The 22,452-nt window shown below is 48.3% G+C and overlaps 8 protein-coding genes across 8 annotated transcripts; 4 read left to right on the top strand and 4 right to left on the bottom strand.

Annotated features, from left to right (window-relative positions):
* Positions 1–511: 511 nt before the first annotated feature.
* On the bottom strand, positions 512–2,311 carry F4813DRAFT_268283 (Clp1-domain-containing protein). The gene is made up of 3 exons (XM_049240345.1): positions 2,187–2,311; positions 1,061–2,135; positions 512–1,003 (listed from the first exon to the last, which is right to left on the bottom strand). The coding sequence occupies exons 1-3, from the start codon at positions 2,220–2,222 to the stop codon at positions 717–719; spliced, it is 1,398 nt and encodes a 465-aa protein (XP_049102889.1). The 5' UTR covers positions 2,223–2,311; the 3' UTR covers positions 512–716.
* A 432-nt stretch (positions 2,312–2,743) lies between these two features.
* Positions 2,744–4,837, bottom strand: F4813DRAFT_348799 (inositol polyphosphate multikinase). Its single transcript, XM_049242118.1, has 2 exons — positions 4,288–4,837; positions 2,744–4,225 (listed from the first exon to the last, which is right to left on the bottom strand). The coding sequence occupies exons 1-2, from the start codon at positions 4,386–4,388 to the stop codon at positions 3,100–3,102; spliced, it is 1,227 nt and encodes a 408-aa protein (XP_049102888.1). The 5' UTR covers positions 4,389–4,837; the 3' UTR covers positions 2,744–3,099.
* Positions 4,838–6,480: 1,643 nt separating this feature from the next.
* On the top strand, positions 6,481–8,512 carry F4813DRAFT_268161 (Argonaute siRNA chaperone complex subunit Arb1-domain-containing protein). Its single transcript, XM_049240343.1, has 5 exons — positions 6,481–7,010; positions 7,065–7,131; positions 7,182–7,199; positions 7,257–7,538; positions 7,597–8,512. Exons 1-5 carry the CDS (start codon positions 6,665–6,667, stop codon positions 8,429–8,431), a joined length of 1,548 nt encoding a protein of 515 aa, XP_049102887.1. The 5' UTR covers positions 6,481–6,664; the 3' UTR covers positions 8,432–8,512.
* A 311-nt stretch (positions 8,513–8,823) lies between these two features.
* Positions 8,824–10,696, top strand: F4813DRAFT_348792 (uncharacterized protein). The gene is made up of 2 exons (XM_049242117.1): positions 8,824–10,108; positions 10,164–10,696. The coding sequence occupies exons 1-2, from the start codon at positions 9,561–9,563 to the stop codon at positions 10,342–10,344; spliced, it is 729 nt and encodes a 242-aa protein (XP_049102886.1). The 5' UTR covers positions 8,824–9,560; the 3' UTR covers positions 10,345–10,696.
* A 386-nt stretch (positions 10,697–11,082) lies between these two features.
* On the top strand, positions 11,083–11,708 carry F4813DRAFT_386329 (glia maturation factor beta; the record flags this gene model as incomplete). Its single annotated transcript, XM_049246399.1, has 4 exons — positions 11,083–11,115; positions 11,174–11,243; positions 11,320–11,453; positions 11,520–11,708. 4 exons carry the CDS (start codon positions 11,083–11,085, stop codon positions 11,706–11,708), a joined length of 426 nt encoding a protein of 141 aa, XP_049102885.1.
* F4813DRAFT_268232 (nucleotide-binding protein) lies at positions 11,091–13,073 on the bottom strand. The gene is made up of 2 exons (XM_049240344.1): positions 11,318–13,073; positions 11,091–11,241 (listed from the first exon to the last, which is right to left on the bottom strand). The coding sequence occupies exon 1, from the start codon at positions 12,836–12,838 to the stop codon at positions 11,810–11,812; it is 1,029 nt and encodes a 342-aa protein (XP_049102884.1). The 5' UTR covers positions 12,839–13,073; the 3' UTR covers positions 11,091–11,241; positions 11,318–11,809.
* A 219-nt stretch (positions 13,074–13,292) lies between these two features.
* Positions 13,293–17,451, top strand: F4813DRAFT_348784 (Arginase/deacetylase). The gene is made up of 2 exons (XM_049242116.1): positions 13,293–15,874; positions 15,928–17,451. Exons 1-2 carry the CDS (start codon positions 13,439–13,441, stop codon positions 17,029–17,031), a joined length of 3,540 nt encoding a protein of 1,179 aa, XP_049102883.1. The 5' UTR covers positions 13,293–13,438; the 3' UTR covers positions 17,032–17,451.
* A 193-nt stretch (positions 17,452–17,644) lies between these two features.
* On the bottom strand, positions 17,645–21,446 carry F4813DRAFT_379082 (uncharacterized protein; the record flags this gene model as incomplete). The annotated part of the gene is made up of 3 exons (XM_049245407.1): positions 17,645–18,383; positions 18,455–19,640; positions 19,694–21,446. 3 exons carry the CDS (start codon positions 21,444–21,446, stop codon positions 17,645–17,647), a joined length of 3,678 nt encoding a protein of 1,225 aa, XP_049102882.1.
* Between the last annotated feature and the right edge of the window lie 1,006 nt (positions 21,447–22,452).

The raw sequence follows: 22,452 nt of genomic DNA, 5'->3' as shown, positions 1-22,452 counted from the left end.
CTGTTAAATATTCATCCATGAATTTATCAACTGTAGTGTAAAATATATAACTACCATCTAGGTAGAGTTAACGGTAATGGATAAATCTCTATACCTAGGTACCTAGGTAGTATGATAACAAGACAAGACAAGACAACCGTGGATGCCCCCAGATGTCCCCCAATGCATCCCTTAGTGATATGATATTTAATATCAAACACTTGCCCCTAAACGAGAAAAGCGCCAGTCGGAATGAAATAGTATCGACACAGGCTCGAAGGCACATATGGGTTCCCATTGGACCAGAACTTTTTCCTTTCCAAACCATCTCCGAATCTAGAAACTAAATTGATGCAATTTTAGCCCGTAGTGGAAAATCCGTAGTCATCTTGATAGTGCCAGAATGGAGCCCAGCAGATTGACAACAGTATAGACATTCACTTTCGTCCTAGTACTGTCCTCGTTCTTGTAGATCATCTCGTTGGGATCCTTGTTGGCCTTTATTTGTTGACACACCTCCTGGAGCATTCTGTTGCTCTGCGTTTCGGTGCTCTTTAGCATCATGCGGAGGCGCGCATATATTCTTCAATCGTCGAGTATGTCTTCATCCCATTATATCTTTGATCTCCCGCCAGCTGGGCTGTAGACTTGTGTGCTTTATCACGATCTGCTCTCTTATTATCATGTTGTCTTTCTATCCTGTGATCTCCACGAAAAGAGAAGTTATAGCCTTAACTCTAACCTAGTAAGCTGACCATTGGTTCAGGCCAGCTTCCCCAGAGAAGGGGCCTGTCCCCTAAGCGAGCGCTGACAGGAGCTAGAATCTTGAGCTTCCGTCGCTTTTCATCGACCTCGGCCACATATACGTAGCCCATAACGTTGGAATCGCGGATTGTGTCTGCTGAGTCGTGGACCGATGCGTAGATAACTGATAGGACGCAATTTTGTATCATAAGCGACGGCTCGATCTTCTCAAGCATCGTGTCGCTATATATGTCGTCTTCTAATGTCGCCGAGGCAGATGCTATTTCTCCATTAGTATAATTACTCTTAGGGTAAACCATGTGGAGTGAATATATACCTTGGTTAACTTTCCAGATCGACAAAGCTGAAAAGTCAACTTGCTGCGTAAAAGGACTCAGTGTAGTGTTCGTATCACCGAAGAAATACTCCTTAATAGCTGCTTCATGAACATGTTGTAGGAACCCGGTATCTCTTTCCACAACGCCACCAGATTTATCTAGACTAACAACGGTGATCGGTTCATCTAGACTGGTCTTCTGCCCAGCAAATTTCTTCTGTATCTCGCTGCTGATACGTTCTGAACCTATCACGAGCACAATATTGACAGAGAACTCAGCGACTATATGTGCTATATGATCATAGCCTCCCTTAGAAACATTGACCCCGCCGGTGTCAATCAACAGTCCTGCTGTTTTTACATCGGGATCCTCAGTAAGTCGCGAGGTCGCTGTTACAGCTAGTCTACTCAATAACCTCTTATAAAGCCGCATATTTTCTTCAGGTTGTCCTAATCCGTAATTGTATACCAGCGGCAGTTTTACCGGCACAGCACTTGGCCCGCTACTCGGTGTGTTTCCCCAGTCCGTTGTGATATCAATAATGGTCGCGAATACAGCCGCGCTCAGCGATCCCGGTAGAGCAAGCATGCCCTCGCGACAATCTGTATTCACCACGAGGGGCTGGCGGCCCATTCGCGTTGCCCATCCTGTAAGCATCTTCACTAAACTTGTCTTGCCCGCGTTTGGCGGTCCCATGACAAGTATTCGCGGCCCCATTTGTTTTGTCTTATCCGCAGCTGTGCGAAGCGCCTCAAGTTTGAAGTGCAGGTTTAGGTAGCTAACCATGGGGGTCTCCTCTGCTGTCGGCTCTGAGGTGTAGGCATCGTAGTTACCGGTGGGAGAAGAGATTTCGAGTGTACATCCATGCCAGGTATTTATCTTGGACTTCGTCGCGGTGAAAGTATAGGGTGTATTTGGAGCAAGTTCGGTGCCGTCCTTCTCTGCGGTGCCAGATGTTAATTTTATGTCTAGAGTCGAACCATGAGGGACCTCGAAGCGATACTCCCAGAAAGGTGCGAGAATCTCTGTTGTAGTTGGTGCCGCGGCGGAGGAAGATGTTATAACCGGGGCTGCCTGTTGAATATTAGCTAATTGTTCAAAATGACCCAGATTGGAGCGGCTTACGGCCGACGGTATCTCTCCTAGTCCTGGTATTGACATATTTGCGTTGACTTGTTGGTAGACTGAGATCACTTAAGGGAGAGAAACTGGTATTAATTAGATGGGAGGCAGAGGGTTGGAAGCACAACATCAAAAGCTTAAAGCTAAAAGCTAACGTTATGTACCGAGCTACTTAACTGTACCTAAGGTACCTACTTCGTATTGTACCGTGCCGAACTTTAAATATAGTGGGCCCTCTGGCTTCTTTCTTCTTTGCAGTTTCCATAAGAGGGGCATCTGCACGTTACCTACCTCCTATGCAGGTACTTAACAGATAGGTCGACGTGGGGTAAACCACTTAGAACCAATGAATTAACACCACCTATTTTACATACCTAGGTACCCAAGGTACATGTATCTAATTCAAACCTCCAGCATGCCCAATTCCTTAGGTACCTACCTATTCAACTGCTCCCTTTTAATTCGATACCTACGGTAGGTAGCCTACGTGAATATGGAATGAAGATAATAGATGGAATTCACAATATAACATGCAATTACTCGAGTACTAAGATTATGTATATAAGAATAAGATACCTATAGTTAGTGGTATAAATATGCAGTTCTGTTTTCTCACCTCTTTCAGTATATAAAAGGCATCATCTGGCTACTATCAATAAGAAAGACTTAATTTCATTGCAAATCGTGAGTGAGTCCCGAATAGTGGTACTCTATCTACGTATAACTGGAGTATTGTAATGGGTATATTGAGACAAAACTCCAGATATCCCCCCCTCGAGACGCCAGATGGACCCTTTCTATTTCATTCATTCGTCCATACAATGACTGAATGAAAGATGCTGATGCTGAATAATGCTTCCGAGTCATCCATGCGATCCTCTCTATTCCTCTTTCAAAGTCACAACTCATCCAAGCGTCACTCCGACATCTCCTCGAAGATATCCGCGAGACTCCTGACTCCAAGTAGCACATTTTCGTCCGGCCCTTGACCAGGCTTCCATGTTGCATGCGCAAAGTCGATCAACTTTAAGGTGTATATATGCGGAAAGCTTGACTCCTCGTCCGAATCGTCCTCTAGCTCGTCAAAGTCTTCCGCCATATCGGGCTCGTATAAGTCCTCCTCGGTTATACCGATACCGCTATCCACCCTAAGGTTAGCAACTGGAGCTCGCGAGGTGCCTCTTTTGTGTTCTGGTATAGCGGCAGTAGATTTTGCCTCTTCGATGGCCTCTCGTAGAGCTACACCGTCGCCTTCAAATACGAAAAGCAGACTGGAGGAGTACATCCGGGTCTCCTCTTTCTCAAGTACTTCTTGCACTTTCCGAAGGTCCTGGGCGAATAGCCCAGCAATAGTCTTGCCGAGATCTTGGTCAATGCCAGCAGCCTCGTTGAATATGTACTTTTTGAACGAGTCTACTATGTTGCCATCGTTCACCGCAAGTCTCCCCCAGTCTTTGTCATAAATCTTGAATCCTTCCTGATCCCACTCTGATTCGTTCGTGGATCCCTTATAAACTCTCATTCCCGCAACGCGAAAGCCGAATTTCTTGTGAGTGGTCTCCTCGGCGATTTTATTGAATCTCTCCTTCTTTTCTAAAGGCGCATCATCAGCCCATAACCGAATTCCTAACTTCGCGTCCATGATATTTGGCTTTTTATACCCGAAGGAAGCATTTTCTAATACCACTGCCCGATCTGTCGTAATCTTTCTCGTCTTGTTAGGAACCCATTTAACATTCTCCGCGATAATTTGCTTTTGGACAGGCGCTTCGAGTATAGGTGTCCGATCGTCAAGATGTAAATGTGACTGGATTTCTTCCTTGACAGATAAAGGGATGTCGGCATGTTCAACAAGGTCTGGTATTTGCGCATGTATCGCAGCCGGGTCAGTTCCTTCATTGAGTGATAGAGTTCCTATGTACATGGGCATAAACTCTGCGAAATCTGGATGGAGGGCGTGTGCCGATTCGTAGAATTCGACCTCGGACTTTGTACATGGCTTGATGAATAGCTCGCCGTCTGCATCGCACATGGTTCCAGCACTACCAGCACAACTAGATTAGCATAAAAGAATAGTCGGACGGGAAAGTAGCGCAATACTGACTGTCCAGCGACAGCATAATTATAATCTTTCAAGTCGTCTCTCTTTGGAATTTCCCGCTCTCTACTCCCGGCATTCTTGCCGTTGTCCCGCATAACTTGCATCTTCCTGAGATATAACGGTAGTAGCGTTGAATATGGTCAGTGGTCGGTCTATTCGTCCCGCATACTCTAAATTGCGATAGGATGCGATGCTTGGTAGGGCTGGAGGTTAGGTAAGTGAAAGGACCAGCAATGAAGGCGGAAAGTGGGTTTGATTGGTTGGCAGGCTGCAGTTGAATATATCAGGTTCAACGAACACCTGGCTGATAAATTCTAGTGGAAAAAAAGGGGGGGAGGGAGCGTTCTTGAATGAGGGTAGTAATTGGGCTTATGTTACATTATCTCGAGAGTTTCAAAAGTAGGTATGTTGCTAGAAATCTAGTGATCCACGGGGTTGCTAAAAGTAAGAGATTCAGGAAGGTTAATATCAATGTGGGACAAGGCGACACAAAGGAGCCAGAAGGATGATCTGAGCGCGAAAGTGCCATAATTGGAAAAGTTTAAGGGTCCCGCCGAGGTCGAAAGCCGACACGGGTCTGCTGAAATATCAAGTCTACGCCCGCATACGTCAGCTACACAGCTACATACCTAACCTAGGTATCTACCGCGCACCTAACCAGAATTACCTACATGTAGGTTAGGTACCTACCTAATGGAATAAGTCTCGATTAGTTACCTAGGTAGGTACCGCCTAACAATATCAGGTATGTACAGGTGTGCAGGTACAGGTGTGCAGGTACCTACATCATCCACCCCAGCAATTATTAATGTACGTACGTGCATTAGGTACACGCACCTGTACGCGCACCTAATGTATGCAGTGCTCAACTTTAAAGCTGGACCACTGCAAAAAGAGGGAAATGTCAATAGGGCATGCATCCATAGATGGGAATTGCGTTGCACCATTGCGCAACAAGCCTTGCCTTAACCCCCCTTAGCATAACACCCCCTTAACCGCAGCATGCAGATGTAGGATGGCAAACAAGGTATATGCGAGCTTTACAGGTTTAGGTGAAGGCGATGCGCTAAACCCCAACCAGGTCCAGCCAGTAAAAGCGCTAATGCTCAGCTTTGCCCTACTATGAGATATGTACCTAGGAGACGGATGGCACGGCATTCCTGCTTTTTGCTGTGGCGGATTTCAGCAGGGTATGCGAATTCACTACGTTTACTGGCTGTAAATTGATAGAATCATACCAGCTCAGCCACATTATCGCATAAAATATATGGACAAATCTGCCTTGAAAGTTTATTTGCCGCATCATTTGACTCATTCAAGGCGGCAGGACAATTTTGACCAACCTCCATCCAAGTAACTGCAGGTCGAAGGCATCATAGAGTAGGGCTGGGCAGTGTAGATTAAATTCAATAGGGATAGCTTACTTCAAAATTGCCGAATAAATCTGTTAACTTCTAATATTCCCCCTTTGCATCCTAGGGAAGGGTAAGACGGCCTCCTGTAGGAAATCTGCATGATGGAGATCATCCATTCATATCATTCAGCTATAAATGGGGGATGCTACTGAAGTATTTCGGGACGGTGCATCTTTTTTGTGTAAGTGTCTTAACGTCGATTTAATATATATCTGTTAGACAGACAGTACTTAGGTATCCTAAGGTAGTTATCACATCTCCCGAAACTATGTACCTAGATTAGGTTACCTATTGTTAAATTATTACAGGCAACCAATATAATATAACAAACAACATGCGTTTGCTCAAGCTGTCAATATACCTTCATAAGTCGTTTGTTGTTGTAAGACGCTGAAGCCGGTGTAGGTGTTACTTCAAGCATGATGGATAGCGTCTCCTTTAGCAACCACCTGCCTGACATTGTGATCAATGTGTCATTCTTTTTATCTACCTATTCTAATATTTACCTAAGTCCAGATAATAAGATACCTGCTGAAGTCATCGTTTCTTCTTATTATTCCCACTTACCAAGATACTCTTACCCTAAGTCAGCTTAGACCTCAGCACTGGGCTGAAATACTTCTCCCATTAAGGTTCTTGCCTAAGGCCCCAGCAACTAAATTATTTCATGCTTAGAAGTACCATTTCTCGTAACCTTAGGTAGGAAAGAGCGATTCACATAATTCAGCTTCGTTGGCAGGCACGCTACTCCCTTTACTCCTGCCTTACGTGCGCTAGCCCTGCATTTTTATGCATCTCAGCCTCATCTCAGTGCATCGTCACTGCCCTGTTTCTCGTACTTTTCCAGAACATCGAATTCTTTGAGGACTAACACGAATTCGGCTACGGCTCATCACTGTTGACGACATAATATGACAGATCTGCCTCGTCATCCGCCTATCGAATAAGCTGAAGGAGAAGTAGCAATGTGCGACTTACCCCGGCATACTAACGATACTAACATGGCCACGTCCCTGAGCAAACCGACTAGCGGTCAGTCTGACGCGCACAGTAACGGGGAGACAACCTCTGGAGCGGATATCGCAAAGCTATCGCCTAACTCTAAGGTCAGTGAGCAGGGCGGTGACCAAAAAGCTACCAATGGCACTCCTACTACCGAAGGTGATGCAGACTCCGCCAACGTAGAAGAGGCTTCCGATACCATTGATGGAGGGGTTCAGCTTGGTATTGAACCCGAGGAAAAGAAGAAGAAGAGAAAGAAGTCTAAGAAGAAAGGTGCTGCTGCTCGAAAAAATGTTACAGGCTTCGAAGGTTGGTTCTATGCGTGGTCCTGCAGGGCGAAGTCTCGTCTAACATCCAGTCTAGAATTCTATGCCGATGCTCCCATTACCCCCGCCGAAGCTGCCAAGGAGAAGAAAGAAATCTATAATGCGTAAGTGTCAATATCCTGCCTTGAAACGGACTATGCTAACGTTACCGCAGGTCACGCTCCTTCTCCGAGTATGATTCGCAAATGTTATTTAGCCACATGGAACGTTAAGGACTAACTAATAACAGCCGTATCGAAGAATGTATCCAGAGATACCGAGCTAGCCGCCGAATGGATAGCGAACGTCTTATGCTCTTCAACAAATATTTGTGGCTCGGGGGCATTGACTCATCTCCACGCCAGTTCACTGGCTTCGCTGAGGACCGCGATGCTCTTGCCGAGGCAGAAGCTGATGAGATTCGCCAGATGACGGCAACTGACTTCGTTGGCGGTAGTGGTATCCGTTTCTATGATCCTCTAAAGCCTGAGCATTGGTTCGTTGATTTCGAGGGCATCGTGAAATGTTTCCTGTGAGTTCTATGGATGAAATTAGATTCGGAACAACGCGGTAACTAACAGCAATATTAGATCCAGAATCATTCCAACCATTTACATGTACGATGAGGCAGCTAATCTCCAAGCTGCAAGCCTCATTAAGAATTTCCTCAACTATGTTCTGATGCACGACGTCTGCCCCGAGTACACCTTTGATATCATGGCTGCTAGACGAATCTGCGACGCTGCCCCTTATGAATTACGCATGATGCACGAGCTTATTCTTTCACTTCCGGGTGCCTTCAACACTGCTGCACACTCGCTTTTCTACGACCGACAGGTAGATAAGCATCATGTGCCTGATCACTATGATCAGTTGATTTCATTCCGGGTTACAGTCTTCTCGTCAGCACTTGACCAGAAAATCAAGAAACGTCTTATCGACTCCGATCCTACAACTATTCGTGTTGTGAACACAAAGGAGGAGACTTACGAAGTAGTGGATGTAATCCTACCGCGCCAGCGAGACATCGTGATGGTAAAGGAACAGCTAGAGAAAGCTGGCCATTCTGGCAAAGGAAAGCCGGCGGGCATTCTTGTTCTAAAGCCTTCTGTCATCGACTTCGGCTTCAATAACTTACCTCGTCCGGATCAAGTTGACTTCACCAGCGCAGAGTCAGAAGACTATTTGCTTGAAGACGATTTACTTTATAAGTTTGACAAGGGAATGAAGATCAAGGCCATTGTATGCGAGCTCAACATTGGCGTTCGCTTCATCAAGGCGGTCAAGGACGTTCGCGTCTCTTTTGACCTATTCTTACCTCAGATCCTGATGGAGAACTGGAAGGACCCTGCTCCTAGCACGCGCCCACCTCCATCAGCCTCTAACCCAAATTCTGATGAGAAAGTCATAGCTGATGATGACTAGACGATACGAGATCATGATACCGGGCTCAATGAAATAGTCAAAGGAGCCAAGTGCGCATAAAAAACCGGATAAAGGCTTGGCCAGAGTTTTATGTGGGCTCGGATTAAAGAGCTACTTGGAGATGTTTTTCATCATGGCACAGGGCAGAGTGAAAGCCTAGACTATGGAGTCTCTAGTGTACTATTTGCTATACCCCGTAGACTGATAGCCGCAAGGCGAACGAATTGCAATGAATTCCTGAACTGAGATCTCAGCCTTAACCTGAAATTGTTAACCCGCATATTGGTTTGATAGAATTTTGCCTCGTGAAAGTTAAGCACTAGGGGGTTGCTCCCTAATAGGTACATACTACCTAGAGGCAAGCCTATAGGTATTCAAAAGTCTTAGATATCGATGGTGCGCGAGCGCTTGGCGCCATTACCAACGGTGTATCGTGGCATTGGAAAATTTAGGCCGTCGTGTCTCTTGGCGCGAGTCCGCGCCGCACAGCTTGCCTGAAAAGACCGGGATGGTTGGCTAATATTTCTTGGCCCTTTCTTCGCCATCTGGGCATGTTATACTCCGCGTCGCCTCAATATACGCGCGCTGCGGTGTGGTAGCCCCTTTCCTACTCTACCGTAAGGTCTCTGTAGCTTGCCTATATTAATAATAAGCGTTCAACAGGTCTACCGACTTATTTAATAGCAAGTAGCCTATCTTATAAGCAGGCTTAGTAGGGCTACGAGTCAGTGTAGAATATCGACCCCGGATGGAGCAATTTAGGGGACGAGATCTAAAGTCAGCATCCCACCCAAGACCTTGGCAGATTTGGCAAACGCCATTTCGAAAAGTATATCTGCCCAGTATTGGTCTGGCGAGTTTCTCGGCATGGACCGAAAAGATAGAACGAGCCGTTTTGTTTCAGAGGCCGAGAAGCATCTTGTCTCCACGAGTTCTTCCCGTCGATCTTTTCTCTCTTTATCCCTTTACGATCCCTCGTTTATCGAGACGTTCTCTTTTCCCTATCCGATTGTTTTTTAATTATTAATAACCGGCAGCTGCTTTGCTGGCACTGATTTGAGTTCCGCAGTTCTCGAAGCGCGCTTATATTGCGAAGGTCCTGCTCAGAGGGGCTTACCCGGTAATCGCGATGGAGACCCGACGACGGATTGTCCAGCCAGTGAGCAGTCGACAGTGGCAGATTGTCAAAATCGTGCTGCAGTCTACGTCGCTCGTGTTTTGCATTATAGTCATTGGGCTCAGCGTTGGAAAGACTTGGGAAAGCGATTATGGCATAGGAATACTGACGGCACCTGTCACCGCTGCGACGGCGGGCTGGACGATCGCCGAGTTTGTGACTCTTTTTATCCGGAAGCGGAGAGGCTCTCCAGGTCGTGGAATTCACCCCGGCGCCCACGTCGGCGTGCAGCTTATCATATTCCTGGCCATGATATATGTGCTATTCTATTCGTGTATGCTGTGGAGGAGTGTCCAGAACGGCATTGTACGGTGCAACGAATGGGAACGTGATCCTAATGATCCGGACTGGGTCATCGAGGATTCCTCTGAAATCGACTGGCGTGGGAATTCTATCTACACCACGTCGTTTTACTGTCCGGAGAGTGACCGCATTCTCGTCAACAGCAAGTCGTTCCAGTCAGCCGTGCAGGCTCTTATCGCGTTCTGCGGTCTATTATGGTAAGTTTTCCTGTCGCTCAGCGTTTTTAGTGTTAGGTTCCTGACGAATGAGCAGGGCTATACACTTCAGCCTTTTTGTCCGGGCATGCGTCGAAACCCAACGACGAAATAGGATCCATCCTGTTGCAGTGGTATACCCGCCACCGGTATGGCCAGCGCAGTACGGTGTCAACTACCCCCCTGAGAGCTACCCTCAGCGAGGACCGGGACCGGCGCCGATGAAGTCTTCATACTAGGTACGGATAAGCTCGCTTATATAATTGGATGCTTCGAGCATTAAATTGTCTTCTTGTTGAGACCATAGTAATGCGGATTAGTAAAGCTATTACTAAATTCCAAGCTCAGAGTGAAGCTTGCAATTTTTACTGTAATTGAGCACGAAGCCGTGAGCAGGCGGCTATGGTTTTTGATACCCCAGGGATTTATGCTGTTACGATTCAAGTAACTACTCGATATCTGTATTCGGAGTTTGGGGGAGAGACAGGATGACTATGATTGAGCGAGGATGTAGTATATTTGATACTGACGGTATCATAAATTTAATATATTTTAACTGCAGGAGGTGAATTCCTCCAATTGATTGCTGACTTCACTAATGTCAATACACAGTATATTGAATGCTATATACAGTATATTTTAGTAACCAGCTAAACTGACTTGTTCTGTCTTACATAATGCAACTCGTAGATATTAGCTTAGGTAAGCTAAGAAAGACGTCCGATAGGGAATCAGCTGCTTTTCGTCATGGCGGGGGCGGGGCTGAGACTGACTTGCGCCAGCCGCATCGCTGCCACAGGCTTGTAACACCTACCTACCTACCTACCTAACATATGCTTTTACTTTACACAGCATACGGCATCTGCTAATAATGTACTAGTCTACCTAGGTTAACTAGTTCCTCAATATTTTGACATATTACATATTTCGACTCCGTAGAATCGATTACACCTTTAGGACTACGGACCCCCGCCAAGATGGTAATACCCCGCGATCCGAATTGCTCCGGGGTTTGACATACTAAAGACTAAACAGAGCTCCGAGGCAAGACTCTACACCTTCTCTCAGGAGACCAAAGACCACCTACGCAAGTTTCGCTTAACTACATCAAGAGCCAGTGGGCCACAAGCTGTGATCTGTATGTATGTCTATCTCTATCCCTATCTTGCTCTAGAGTAATTTGAGTGTAACTGGTCTAATGCGCATCTAAACAGATTATATCGACAAGAAAACGTATGAGATTAAGCAAGATGAAGATAAGGTAGTATACAAGTCTCTCGACGAAATTGCCGACGACCTGCCTGATAATTCGCCGCGCTATATTATTCTAAGCTACCCTTTGACTCTGGTATACCCGCCTATGCCTTGCCGCCGAACAATTACATGGCTCGAAATTTGCTAATTACTGCTGCAGCCATCCGGCCGCCTGTCTGTGCCCTACGTCCTCCTATATTACCTACCGAATACGTGTAATTCGGAGAGTCGCATGATGTATGCCGGAGCGAAGGAGCTCTTGAGGAATACGGCCGAGGTCGGCAAGGTTATTGATATGGAGAGCCCGGAGGATTTAGAAGATATCCCCAATAAGTTGAGCACCGAATAGGCTGCCTCCTACCAGGCCAGCCCCCGCTTTCCAGATATTTAGAGATTTTCTCTATACCAATTATAGCGAGATGCTATCTTGGCCTGATACTTGAATTTTGTTCAGTCATCGGGTAATATATGTTGTGCGTCGAGGCCTATCTCGCGAGCCACGCCTTTAACGACACACTTGAGTGCTTTACATGCCGGACTATCGGGATAATGGTCGAAGAAGCTCTCCCCGTAGTCACATGCCATCCCTATCCTTGGATCAAGTGGTACCTCGCCTAAGAACGGGATATCCATTTCCTTTGCCAAAGCCGCGCCACCCCCGGTTGTAGCCTTAAAAATTTGGCTCTCGTGTGTGCATTTCGGGCACACAAATCCGCTCATGTTCTCTACTAGACCTAGCACTCTTATTCCTGCTTTTCTGCAGAAATCGATTTCTTTTCTTACATCCAGCAATGCTACTTCTTGCGGCGTTGTAACCATGACGGCACCGTCAATCCCGCTCTCTTTCAAAAAGCTGTTCACGCTGAGATGCTCATCGCTTGTCCCCGGAGGTGTATCGACTAGTAAGAAGTCCATGTTTCCCCATTCTACTTCTTTTAAGAATTGCTTGATTAAACCATTCTTCTTTGGACCACGCCAGATTATTGCGTCGTCGCGATTTGGTAACATAAACTGTATGCTCATGACACCCAGATTGTCGGCAACCCAGACAGGCGACCAGCCTGTGTTACTAATATGTATCGTCTCAGACTCCACGCCCATCATTTTGGGTATGCTAGGTCCGCATATATCAGTGTCCATGATACCAACAGTCATGTCTTCATTTGTTGCAAAAGCATGTGCGAGGAGGCTCGTGAATGTGCTTTTGCCTACGCCACCCTTGCCGGACAGGACGAGGATCTTGTGCTTGACTCCCGACAACCGTTCTGAAATTAACGGTATGTCCGGGTCTGGACCCTTGGGCGCCGATGCGCATATCGCCTGGTTCGGGCAGCCAGCACATGAGTCGGCCTTGCCGGCTTGTTCGGATTCAGGGCCTGGACAGTGCTCGGGTTCGGGGGCGACAAGTTGGGGACGTGTCTTAAGCGGGTTGTCGAGGACGTCCTGGACGGCTTCGGGCTCTTCTAACGAGGGCGCCATTGTTACGGTGAAAGACAATGTAAATGGGTTGAAACAGAGCCAACCATATATCCGGAGGAGATCAATAGTATGTCTATATAATTCAGAAAGAAGTTTGGTGTGTTAAATTAAGTCAATTGCCAATTATTAGTATGAAGCTTTGCTTAGAAATCTGGGAGAAATAATAGGCACATGCAAATACGGAGAATGTAAGATCGAAGGTGTTATCGATAAATGTATGGCTCTTTCTTTTGTTACTTGGTGGGGTAAATACGTAGGATAGTACAAGTGAACCTCCGGAATCGCTATGTAACATGCAGATATGCAGCTGGATTCAAACGTAATGGCCCACATTAAACCGAGACTGCATAAAAGTAGGACACGGTCTAAACCCGATATGGTCTGCGCGGGTCTGCGCGACGTGAAGATAGAAAACATTATCGACAGGGTCCGTTTTAAATCAAACAATTTAACATCAACATCGTCGAACACCCCCTCCTTTCCATGTAGGTATCCATCAGTCATTGCCCAAACATCGTCGTCCACATCTATAGTATCCGCATTTAATCGGCCTGGCTGCCTGGTTACCACAATTCCTCCAATGAACATAAGATTGAAACCATGGCTTTCCCTGAGCGTGGTCGAGCTCAGCCGAAGCTCGAAGAAACAGCAAACTCCTTTGACGATCGTGAACTTTTACGCTCGTTAAATAAGCTGTCCCTTTCCACTTCCTCTGCGAATTCTACGATGAGACCTTCGGCCTTGCGCATATCTCCCTCCCCTACCTCGAATGCGCAATCAAATCATACAGATTCAAGATTGACTTCTATTTCCCCTAGCGCTAGGGCGCCCTCTCGAAGTCCTGTAAACCGGGTTAACTCGAACGGACTCACCTCCCTGTCCCGATCATCAACGCCGACCTTGTTACGGAAGACTTCAATGAATTCTCTTCACTCCTCCAACGGGATTACCCCGAGTCGCGCACCCTCACGTCGAGGTAGCTCCAATCACCTCTCTCCGATTGGCCCCAGGTCGCCATTGAACATAGCGGAATTCAGGGAGAAACCGGCACTTACTGCCTCCTCCGTGGCAGGCTCGTACATGAAGAAAGAATTGGAATTGCTTCACAGCGAATCGGCAGGCTACCATCCAGAAACTATAGTCATTCTGAATGATGCATGCTATGGACATCGATATTCGAGACCTCGCGCCACCAAGGGCGACTTGAATAGCATTGTCGAACGACCTGAGAGAATCCAAGCGAGTGTACTTGGTGTATCAATGGCATATGTTCGACTCGGAGAACGACATTGCGATGGAAGATACCCTATCTACCCCGAACTTGATCCCACCTCGATTCCCACTGTCCCTTTTCATATTCGTAAGACCAACCGCACTCTTGCACTAGATTCAGCAGCAGTGACCAATGTTCATGGAACGAAGTGGATGGAAGAACTGATGATGATGTGCGAATCCGCCGAAACGAAACTCGCCCAACACACGAACGAGTTGCGCAGGCCCGAGATGAATAGAGGATCACATGCAAGTCCTCCCCAGGAGCTCCACAAGGGAGACCTTTACCTATGTTCGGAGTCCTTAAATGCATTCGAAGGCGCTCTCGGGGCCGTTTGCGACGCCGTAGATGGAGTTTTCAACGACTCACCGTACAAGCGTGCCTTTGTCGCCGTACGTCCTCCCGGTCATCATTGCTCCGCGTCTCACCCGTCAGGTTTCTGCTGGGTCAACAACGCACATGTGGGTATTATGCACGGGTTCTTGAATCATGGATTAACACATGCGGCAATAATCGACTTTGATTTACACCACGGAGACGGTTCCCAGGCGATTGCTTGGGACCACAACAAGCGTAGCTTTACAGCAACAAAGAATATGTCTGCATGGAAAAGAACATCTATTGGATATTTCAGCCTTCACGATATTAACTCGTATCCTTGTGAGTACGGCGATGATGAGAAGGTTAGGAATGCCAGTGTCTGCGTGGAAAACGCGCATGGACAGTCTATATGGAACGTTCATTTACAGGAATGGAAGTCAGACGTAGAGTTCTGGAAGCTGTATCAGTCTAAATATTCGATTCTCTTGGAAAAAGCTCGAAGTTATCTCCGAACGCAGACCGAACGATATCGCGCTTCTGGTCAGGTGCCTAAAGCCGTCATCTTTTTGTCTGCTGGCTTCGATGCGAGTGAATGGGAGAGCGCGGGGATGCAACGACATAAAGTCAATGTTCCAACCGAATTCTACGCCCGTCTTACTCGAGATGTGGTTAAGCTTGCGTCTGAAGAAGGGCTCAGTGTTGATGGCCGGGTTATTAGCGTTCTCGAAGGCGGTTATAGCGACAGGGCCCTATATTCAGGTGTTCTCAGTCATCTGAGTGGTTTGGCTGGTGATGACTCTACTTCGGTAAAGGATGAGATTCCCAATGGACTCGGTTATGAGATGAGTAATAGGGTTGGCTCGCTCAGCAGACGAAATACCTTGACTGGGCAGGGCATCGCAGGATTCCCATATGACCCAAACTGGTGGTCTGGTTCTGAACTGGACCAATTTGATGCCTTCGTGAATGCACCACATATAATAGAACAGCCTAAAAAGCTGCGAGCTTTTGTACCTGGGAACTATTCCTCCCCGACACAGGCATCAAGCGCGAAGGCAGTTGATCCCACTAAAGTCCGACGGAGCGTGTCGGGATTTTCTCAGTTATCCGTTTCTCGGCCCCCAACTCCGCCTCTACCTGATGTACCTTGGACTGCTGCTGCTCATGCGTTAAGCAAGCTGCTCATTCCGAAAGACCGTCAGGTCAACAGCTTTAAGTTTGAGGAGCTGAATACCGGTGCAACCAAAGCCAAACATGAACGTCAGTCTCTTCCTCAGAGCGGCTCAACTAGTGATGATGCAGCTTCAACTGTAGCCCCGACTGCCGCCCCTGTAAGGAAGTCTCAGCGGGAGAGAAAGCCGGTTAAGTATGCTGAAAGCGAAGACCCAAAAACACGTAGGAAAACAGTTTCGGGCTCGTCGTCTATCCTTGCCACGGAGAAGGTAAGCTCCCGCTTGAAACACATCTCGAGTAGGCATCTAACGATTATTTATAGGCTCTCGCTCGAGGGATCCCTACACAAAATGGCTCAGGACAACCTCGGAATTTTGGTGCGGTAGTCGCAATTAATGATGGACCCGGTGCACTACCAAGGCCTAGTACCTCACAAACCATTCGCCCCGAATCATCCATGAGTGTACGAACCCAGGCATCTACCACGTTGAATGTGAGGAAGACTAGACCAGTAGTGCCCACTAAAAAGGAGAGTATTCGGGCACCAAAAAAGACTAAAGCCCCAGTTGTCAAAACTGAGAGCGATTCACAACCTGCGAGAAAAGAGCTTCCAGTCGGTTCATCAGGGGATTCGACCGCAATCGCGAAGGATTCTGCAGCCGACATAGAGAAGATTACTGGTGGTATGAAGAAGATTAAGATCAACGTGCTCACCAAAGAGAAGAAAGAAGCTAGGCAAAAAGCCGAAGCCGAGGAAAAAGCAAGAAGGGATAATCAAGTCAGCCAGGAATCAAAGCCGACTGAGAGCCCTACTTTTTCCGATTCCGCAATTGGAATATATCCTTCGCTGTCAGTCGCAGGCGAAGATGAGCATACGACCGTACTGCCATCACAACCTAATGCTGTGCATGGCGATGAAAGGGCTTCAAAATTGGGCACCGGATTACCCAATATCTTGCCGCTCCAACCAGAGATTGAGCGATTCAGTCCAGAAAATGTACCGACTATCTTAACACCAGCCGAGCCTGACCAATCACAGTCCCCCCCGAGTCCTCCAGAACAACTCACTCCAGAGGCGGGCGAAAGCAAGGCGACTTCTATGCAGCGTCAACACAATGGACAGCTTCCAGCTACCGTTCCGTTTTCCAGCCCGATCCGTATGCCGGAACCGATTACTAGTTCACCAGCTCGACAAAACGGAACTCGAATTCCTACGTTCAGCGCATCATCAGTCCCTTCGAGCCCGGCCCAAAATGGTGGACACGGGTTTACTTCTACGTCAAACATCCCCTTTGCTCCTCGATCAATCCAAGAGTCTTGGTCAAAGCCGAGAAACCATGTTCCGGTTCGAGCACGGGCTCAGAGTAAAGGTGAAACAAAAGATGGAGGTATTTGGGAGATACCCGAGACACCGCAACGCTACTAATTCTCGTTATGGGAGTTATAAATAATCGAACCAATATAGGTATTGTATGCGCTCGTTAGTTTGGCAGGAAACAAAGTATAGAGGTACTTAGAGGAGATTCTCACGTGCGGTGAGATGATGGCGTTTGCAGGAATTGGCTTATAGGTTCTGCTGTCGAGCTATTGATTCCGGGAGGTTTCGTTGTTTTGCCATTATTTTACGATACCCTTTTTTCAAACCGGCCGGCTTGGCTCGTTGCAAATACTATGCTTATAATACGCTCTACAAATTTTGTTGTAGGAATGGTAAATATAATTTCAAGTGCTGTAATAAAAATTCTCGTGTACGAAGTAGTTGGCCTGGTTTTAGGTAGTTAATCTCAGTGGTAACAACGTTTCTCTTGGACATTAAAATAATGAAATATAACTATAATACGATAATTCCTGGGTTTACTATTTTTTTATTAGATGCTATAGACGCTATGAGCAGAGGTGAATCCAAAATGCCAACTCCAGCCATATATGCCTACAGGAAAGAAAGAAAAATGCTACTCTTCCCAAATGGTATCTAATATGCTAAGGAAAGAGGTCGAAGAAAAACGACGGCGTTTTGTTTTCGTAACATCATTTTTAGATTATAGGTTGAAACCCGAACCAACGACGCCGCTGTTAATGTCATCCAAGGGGCTCTGGTTGAGCGGTGCCCCTCCCTCGAAATCGGGACTCACGTCCTGCAGTATGTCGTTCATCTCCTGCTCCGTGAACTGGAAATCCATATCCATGTCCTCCGGCAGCATCGCGAGCGCCGCATCGCCGGCGGCGACGGTTGCGATATCAGCGGCTACACCGGGGGTAAGCGGCCCGGCGTCCGAGAGGCCGGCGCTTTGCACGGCGGCCTTGAAGCGCTCGAGAAGCACGGGGTCGTCGCAGCTGGTCTTCTGCATGGCCATGATCTGGCGCGCGCGCTCGCGCAGGTGGTCGTCGGAGGGGAAGACGCCCGTGCGGCCGACCTCGCGCCGCACGTACTCGGTCAGCCCGCTCTCCAGCTCGCGGCTGCAGAACACCTTGGCCGGCGCGGGGAAGCGCCGCGTGAAGGACTGGAGGAAGCGGTTCGCGGTGCTGGCGGCGGGCTCGAAGGGCCGCGCGTCGCGGACTAGGATCGTCGGGTTCGAGGCTAGCGGCTCGATCGTGGCGGCGGGGTTGGGCGCGACGTACGGCGGCGCAAACCCGGTGCCCCCTGAGCTGGGGGCCCATGCTGAGTCCTTGGGGTTGCCGAGACCCGGGCCGCTGTCTGCGGCTAGGATCCCGGCGTCTCGCTTGAAGCGCTGGAGCCACTCGAAGTTGTCGGCTGCGGTCTGGTTCCATGGGTCGTCGCTGGTGGTGAATGGGGTTAGTTGACAAGACGAGGTCTTAGGAAGGGCAGCTAGAGAGGGGCGGGGACTTACTCGTCGTATATTAACCACCGGGCTTGGTACCGGATTTCTTCGTCGGTTGGCACGTGTCGGTTGGGGTTATTGGGAGACATGGTCGACGCTACGAAGCGACTGAGACCCCGAGCTAAGCGGCGGTAGCAGTTTGTATCGTTAAGGAAGTATGGGCCAGTCTTGATAGAGCTGTTGAGGGCCCTATTGGTTGCTTGTTGGTCGTGACAGGAAGGTAGCTCGTCAAGTAGAGGCCCAAGGTACTGTGAGTCTCTTGTAACAGTTTGGTTCTGAGACGGCGATGGCCTCTGATTTATAGGGGACACGCTCGATATAGATGTAGATGTAGTAGCAGCACGATCTCGTGGGTGTCGCTTTCGGAAGCGGTGGAGCCATTCTTTATCATCGGCTGCCGTCTGGTTCCATTCATCGTCGCTGTCATAGATAATGACGCGAGCCTCTCGTTGGAGGTCGGCATCTTGAGGTTCGACACCTGCTGACCTCTGTCCCTCGAGGTATTCGCCAAGCTCCCGTTCCAATCTACTGTAACTGTGAATAGTAGAGTCTATAGTCTTGAGATCTTTCGACCTTAGATTGACGTCCCCGACGTCCTCACTGCGCGGAAGATGCGCCCGCTGCCTAAAACTCTGAAGCCAGGTCGGAGAACCATATATGATGCGCAACAGCCAGTTTGCTATGTCTTCCATGGGGTTACTAGACTTCTCTTCCATCCTACCGATGATACGACAAGCTTCGACTTGAAGTTCATGATCCATAGCCGTTAGGCCCAGTAGCTGCTTAGCCTTGACGAAGTCTTGCATCTGCCTCTCGAACTCGCAGTTTTCAAAGATATTGTCCTTGCCATTGATACGTAACGAGGTTAACCGGTTATCTGATTGTTCCCGAATCGGTCGCAAGGCAGCGCTTCGAGATATCTCTTCCGAAGACAGTACAAGGTCGCGTAACCAAGACGATGCTTCCCAACGGGGACGCTGGAAATTCTTGGTTTGGATCTCCGATCCATAGAGAATGGAACAGGCTTCTAGTTGCATCTCGGCATCGTTTGGCGCCCTTCCATTATCTGCAGTGAACATAGTAGCCCAGTGCTGAAGCTCCCATTTCAGTAGTTCATAAGCGTTGATCGGTGTCGCCGGGGGGCTGCTACTAGCCCTATAAGGCAGAGGAGTATTCCTCTCGTCGTGAATTAAATCTGTTCTCGTCAATTAGATATTTGCACAGGAGAGAAGGATGATTGTCTCTCACAAGGTGGGATGGAGTTTTCCACCATCTCAAGCACGGGGGCTTCGAAACCCCAGTCACCCTTCCAGTCAGCCATAGTGTTACCGGTCTTAAAGTGCTCGGCCAGATGGTCCACTCGGATTGTCCAGCTATCTAACACGATACCGCAGAAACCACATCGTGACCTAATCTCGGGAGAGGCCACTCGCCACTTGTCCATTGCCCACGGAAGAAACTTCACATTATGCACGAGTTTAAGATGCTGTCGAAGATGATCCTTCCTGTAGAACGTCCTCTCTCCCAACGTCCGCTCCGTACAGCCGGAGAAATTATGAGATTCCATGTGACCATCGTCCGGATTTGCCTCGCCGCAAAAGACACAACTCATCATGCCATTATCCGGGTTTAAAGTCCTCGGGCCTTCGGGAGAACATATCCACCGCTCGAGAGATAAATGCAAGGATTTCTCGTGCCGTTGCCAGTCGTGCTTAGTCCTAAAAGTCTCGGTACAGAACGTGCACTGGAAAGTTTTGAGCGGTTGGTTGAGACTTTCGTCGGCTCGTACGGGTGGAGCTCGACGACGGCGACGACGGCCTCGAGTTCGGACGAATGACGATAGCGAGCCGAAGGAGCCACGCGATTTACTGGAATATGCGGAGGCGAAGGAATTTCCACTGGAGTGAGAGGTGCCCAAACTGCTAGCAGACGATTGATTGCACAGCGACCTACTCGATCCATCATCTGAATAGTTAGAAACGTAGGGACTGTTCCGACCCGATCCTGAGGTTTGCGAATATGAATTGGAAGAGTCTGACACGGCCTTGGCAATGGCCGCCACGGACGCAGGTTCATTTTCCGGCGGAGAATTCGCCCATCGCTGCAAGGGGTTCATGTTCTCGAACAGCGCCGGCGTGCCTCTCCGCTGTGGAATATCGATGGCTTGGACATATCCTCGGCCAATATGAGGGGACGTCGCTCGGGTCGGCTGGATCTTCCCACGACGGCGGGCATTTGCTAACCAGTTCGTAATCTGTGTCTTGCTAAGGCCAGTTATCTTCTGAAGGCCCTCTTTCTCCTCTTCCGTTGGATACGGGTGTCTACTATGCGTCGATACCCAGTTTTTCAGGATTTTCACTGACTCGCGAGAAAATCGGGTAACGCTCTTGGTCGTAGTCTGAGGCTTTGACAATGATTTTCTGTCCTCGGCGATTGCAACCAGGCCTGGTGCAGGCGGCGCTGAAGTAATCATAGCAGCTATTTCATCCTCATGCAGGATGGACGTCTCTGGTCTATCGCCCATTATAGGCCAGGGGTTCGCAGGAAAAGTCGCGCCCGCCCCGGCAGTCAAGTTATGTTCTACAGGCCCGAAGCTGCATTCACAACGTAGAGCAACACAACTCGTACAATAACCATTATATTTACCTTCCCTGATTTGCTTGCATTGGTAACCACCCATTGCGCAGTGCGTACAAGGCACGGCGGGTATCTCCCAATAAAGCTGTGAGTTGGCTGCGGATTCGGGCTCCGGCAGCGCCACCGAGTCGACTCCCTGAGGCATCTGAGTGGACTCGAAGTGTTCAAGAGCCCAGTACGACCAGTCATCCCCTTCGACGTCCCCGAAGACAAGGTCCATATTGGGTTGGTCTACTGATGCAGCAGGAGCGTCGATAGGACCAGCTACGCCCTCCGAGGTGACTACGGGTTCGGAGCCGGTGCCGACTACGGCAGCATCCCAATTAACAAATTCCATCTCTCCTAGCTCGTCGATTGTCGTCATTTAGGGCGCGGCCACCGGCCAGGAGATTCACACCTAGGGCGTAAGAATTGGGAAAGCGAGAAGGGCGCCAGTGTAATGGCAGTTGTGGTTACAAGAGAAGCCAAGCAGGTAACTCAAAAAGAGGACACGTCCCTGTTAAGAGGTGATAGGAATCTGGGGAAGAATACAGACAACCTGGACTAGGTTTTGAAGAGGGGATGGGGAAAAGAAGTTTAAGGCACGCGACAGATGTTTCTCCTTGCGAATTGGATCCTTAGAAACTACGGCAATGCATAGGTAACCATTCCAATATGATTTGCATACGCTGCTCCGTTTGTCGCTAAAGCCAGCCGCGGGAAAGATGAAGATCCCAAGTTGAACAAGAGTCATCGTCCCATCTTGCTGGGCCGCCATATCGCAACCACCGCAAAAGCCACTTCCGAACTCTGCTGACAGCGCCGAACTAATCCATGCAGCCCATGTAATTCAGTGTGGAGTACGCGCCCTTGGGTTGACGAGCAGGGCGTCCGTCGAAATCCGGTCCAAAAAGGCGGGGGGCAAGGGGGGCTACTATTATTACTATTGGCTATTAACACTAACCCATTCGCATATTGCTGCGACTGTATATATCCCAGTCCCTTTACTGTGCAGTTGTGACCGAATAGCGCAGTCTACACCGCCAAGACATGTCTAAGCTGATAAAGGATCTAAATAGATGGAGTGTATTACCACATATCAGAGCCACCTCAGAGATTTTTCTAGAAGCCATGAGGGAAAAGAAGCAGTCGAATCACGAAAGGCAAAAGTGGCTGAGGCTTAAATATGCCGTAGAACGCGGGAATTTAAGACTAGAGGCAAATTCATAAATATGTAGGCTCTAATGTTGTTGGCCAGTTATTACGGATCCGGTACACTACATCCAATTGCAATTGGCCAATAGAAAGCAAGCTACAGAATGTTAAGAAAGACATCGCGTAATACAATAAGTCATTAGACTTAACCAGCTCTTATCGTCTTCATTGGTTTG

The sequence above is a fragment of the Daldinia decipiens genome (genome assembly GCF_022478715.1).
Source record: "Daldinia decipiens strain CBS 113046 unplaced genomic scaffold F4813scaffold_5, whole genome shotgun sequence".
In the NCBI taxonomy this organism is placed as follows: Eukaryota; Fungi; Ascomycota; class Sordariomycetes; order Xylariales; family Hypoxylaceae; genus Daldinia; species Daldinia decipiens.
The sequence above is the reverse complement of the archived record's forward strand: the minus strand, read 5'-3'. Positions and strand labels throughout refer to the sequence as shown.

What these genes read in the sequence shown, in the direction of transcription:
- F4813DRAFT_268283 (XM_049240345.1), bottom strand. Translation starts at nt 2,222, where the DNA reads ATGTCAATACCAGGACTAGGAGAGATACCGTCGGCC. An exon ending in TAGGAGAGATACCGTCGGCC is followed by an intron (nt 2,136 to 2,186) that starts GTAAGCCGCTCC and finishes AATATTCAACAG; the next exon opens with GCAGCCCCGGTTATAACATC. An exon ending in GATCTGGAAAGTTAACCAAG is followed by an intron (nt 1,004 to 1,060) that starts GTATATATTCAC and finishes ATGGAGAAATAG; the next exon opens with CATCTGCCTCGGCGACATTA.
- F4813DRAFT_348799 (XM_049242118.1), bottom strand. Translation starts at nt 4,388, where the DNA reads ATGCAAGTTATGCGGGACAACGGCAAGAATGCCGGGAGTAGAGAGCGG. An exon ending in AATTATGCTGTCGCTGGACA is followed by an intron (nt 4,226 to 4,287) that starts GTCAGTATTGCG and finishes TTGTGCTGGTAG; the next exon opens with TGCTGGAACCATGTGCGATG.
- F4813DRAFT_268161 (XM_049240343.1), top strand. Translation starts at nt 6,665, where the DNA reads ATGTGCGACTTACCCCGGCATACTAACGATACTAACATGGCCACGTCC. An exon ending in AAATGTTACAGGCTTCGAAG is followed by an intron (nt 7,011 to 7,064) that starts GTTGGTTCTATG and finishes CATCCAGTCTAG; the next exon opens with AATTCTATGCCGATGCTCCC. An exon ending in GGCATCGTGAAATGTTTCCT is followed by an intron (nt 7,539 to 7,596) that starts GTGAGTTCTATG and finishes CAGCAATATTAG; the next exon opens with ATCCAGAATCATTCCAACCA.
- F4813DRAFT_348792 (XM_049242117.1), top strand. Translation starts at nt 9,561, where the DNA reads ATGGAGACCCGACGACGGATTGTCCAGCCAGTGAGCAGTCGACAGTGG. An exon ending in GCGTTCTGCGGTCTATTATG is followed by an intron (nt 10,109 to 10,163) that starts GTAAGTTTTCCT and finishes ACGAATGAGCAG; the next exon opens with GGCTATACACTTCAGCCTTT.
- F4813DRAFT_268232 (XM_049240344.1), bottom strand. Translation starts at nt 12,838, where the DNA reads ATGGCGCCCTCGTTAGAAGAGCCCGAAGCCGTCCAGGACGTCCTCGAC.
- F4813DRAFT_348784 (XM_049242116.1), top strand. Translation starts at nt 13,439, where the DNA reads ATGGCTTTCCCTGAGCGTGGTCGAGCTCAGCCGAAGCTCGAAGAAACA. An exon ending in CTATCCTTGCCACGGAGAAG is followed by an intron (nt 15,875 to 15,927) that starts GTAAGCTCCCGC and finishes GATTATTTATAG; the next exon opens with GCTCTCGCTCGAGGGATCCC.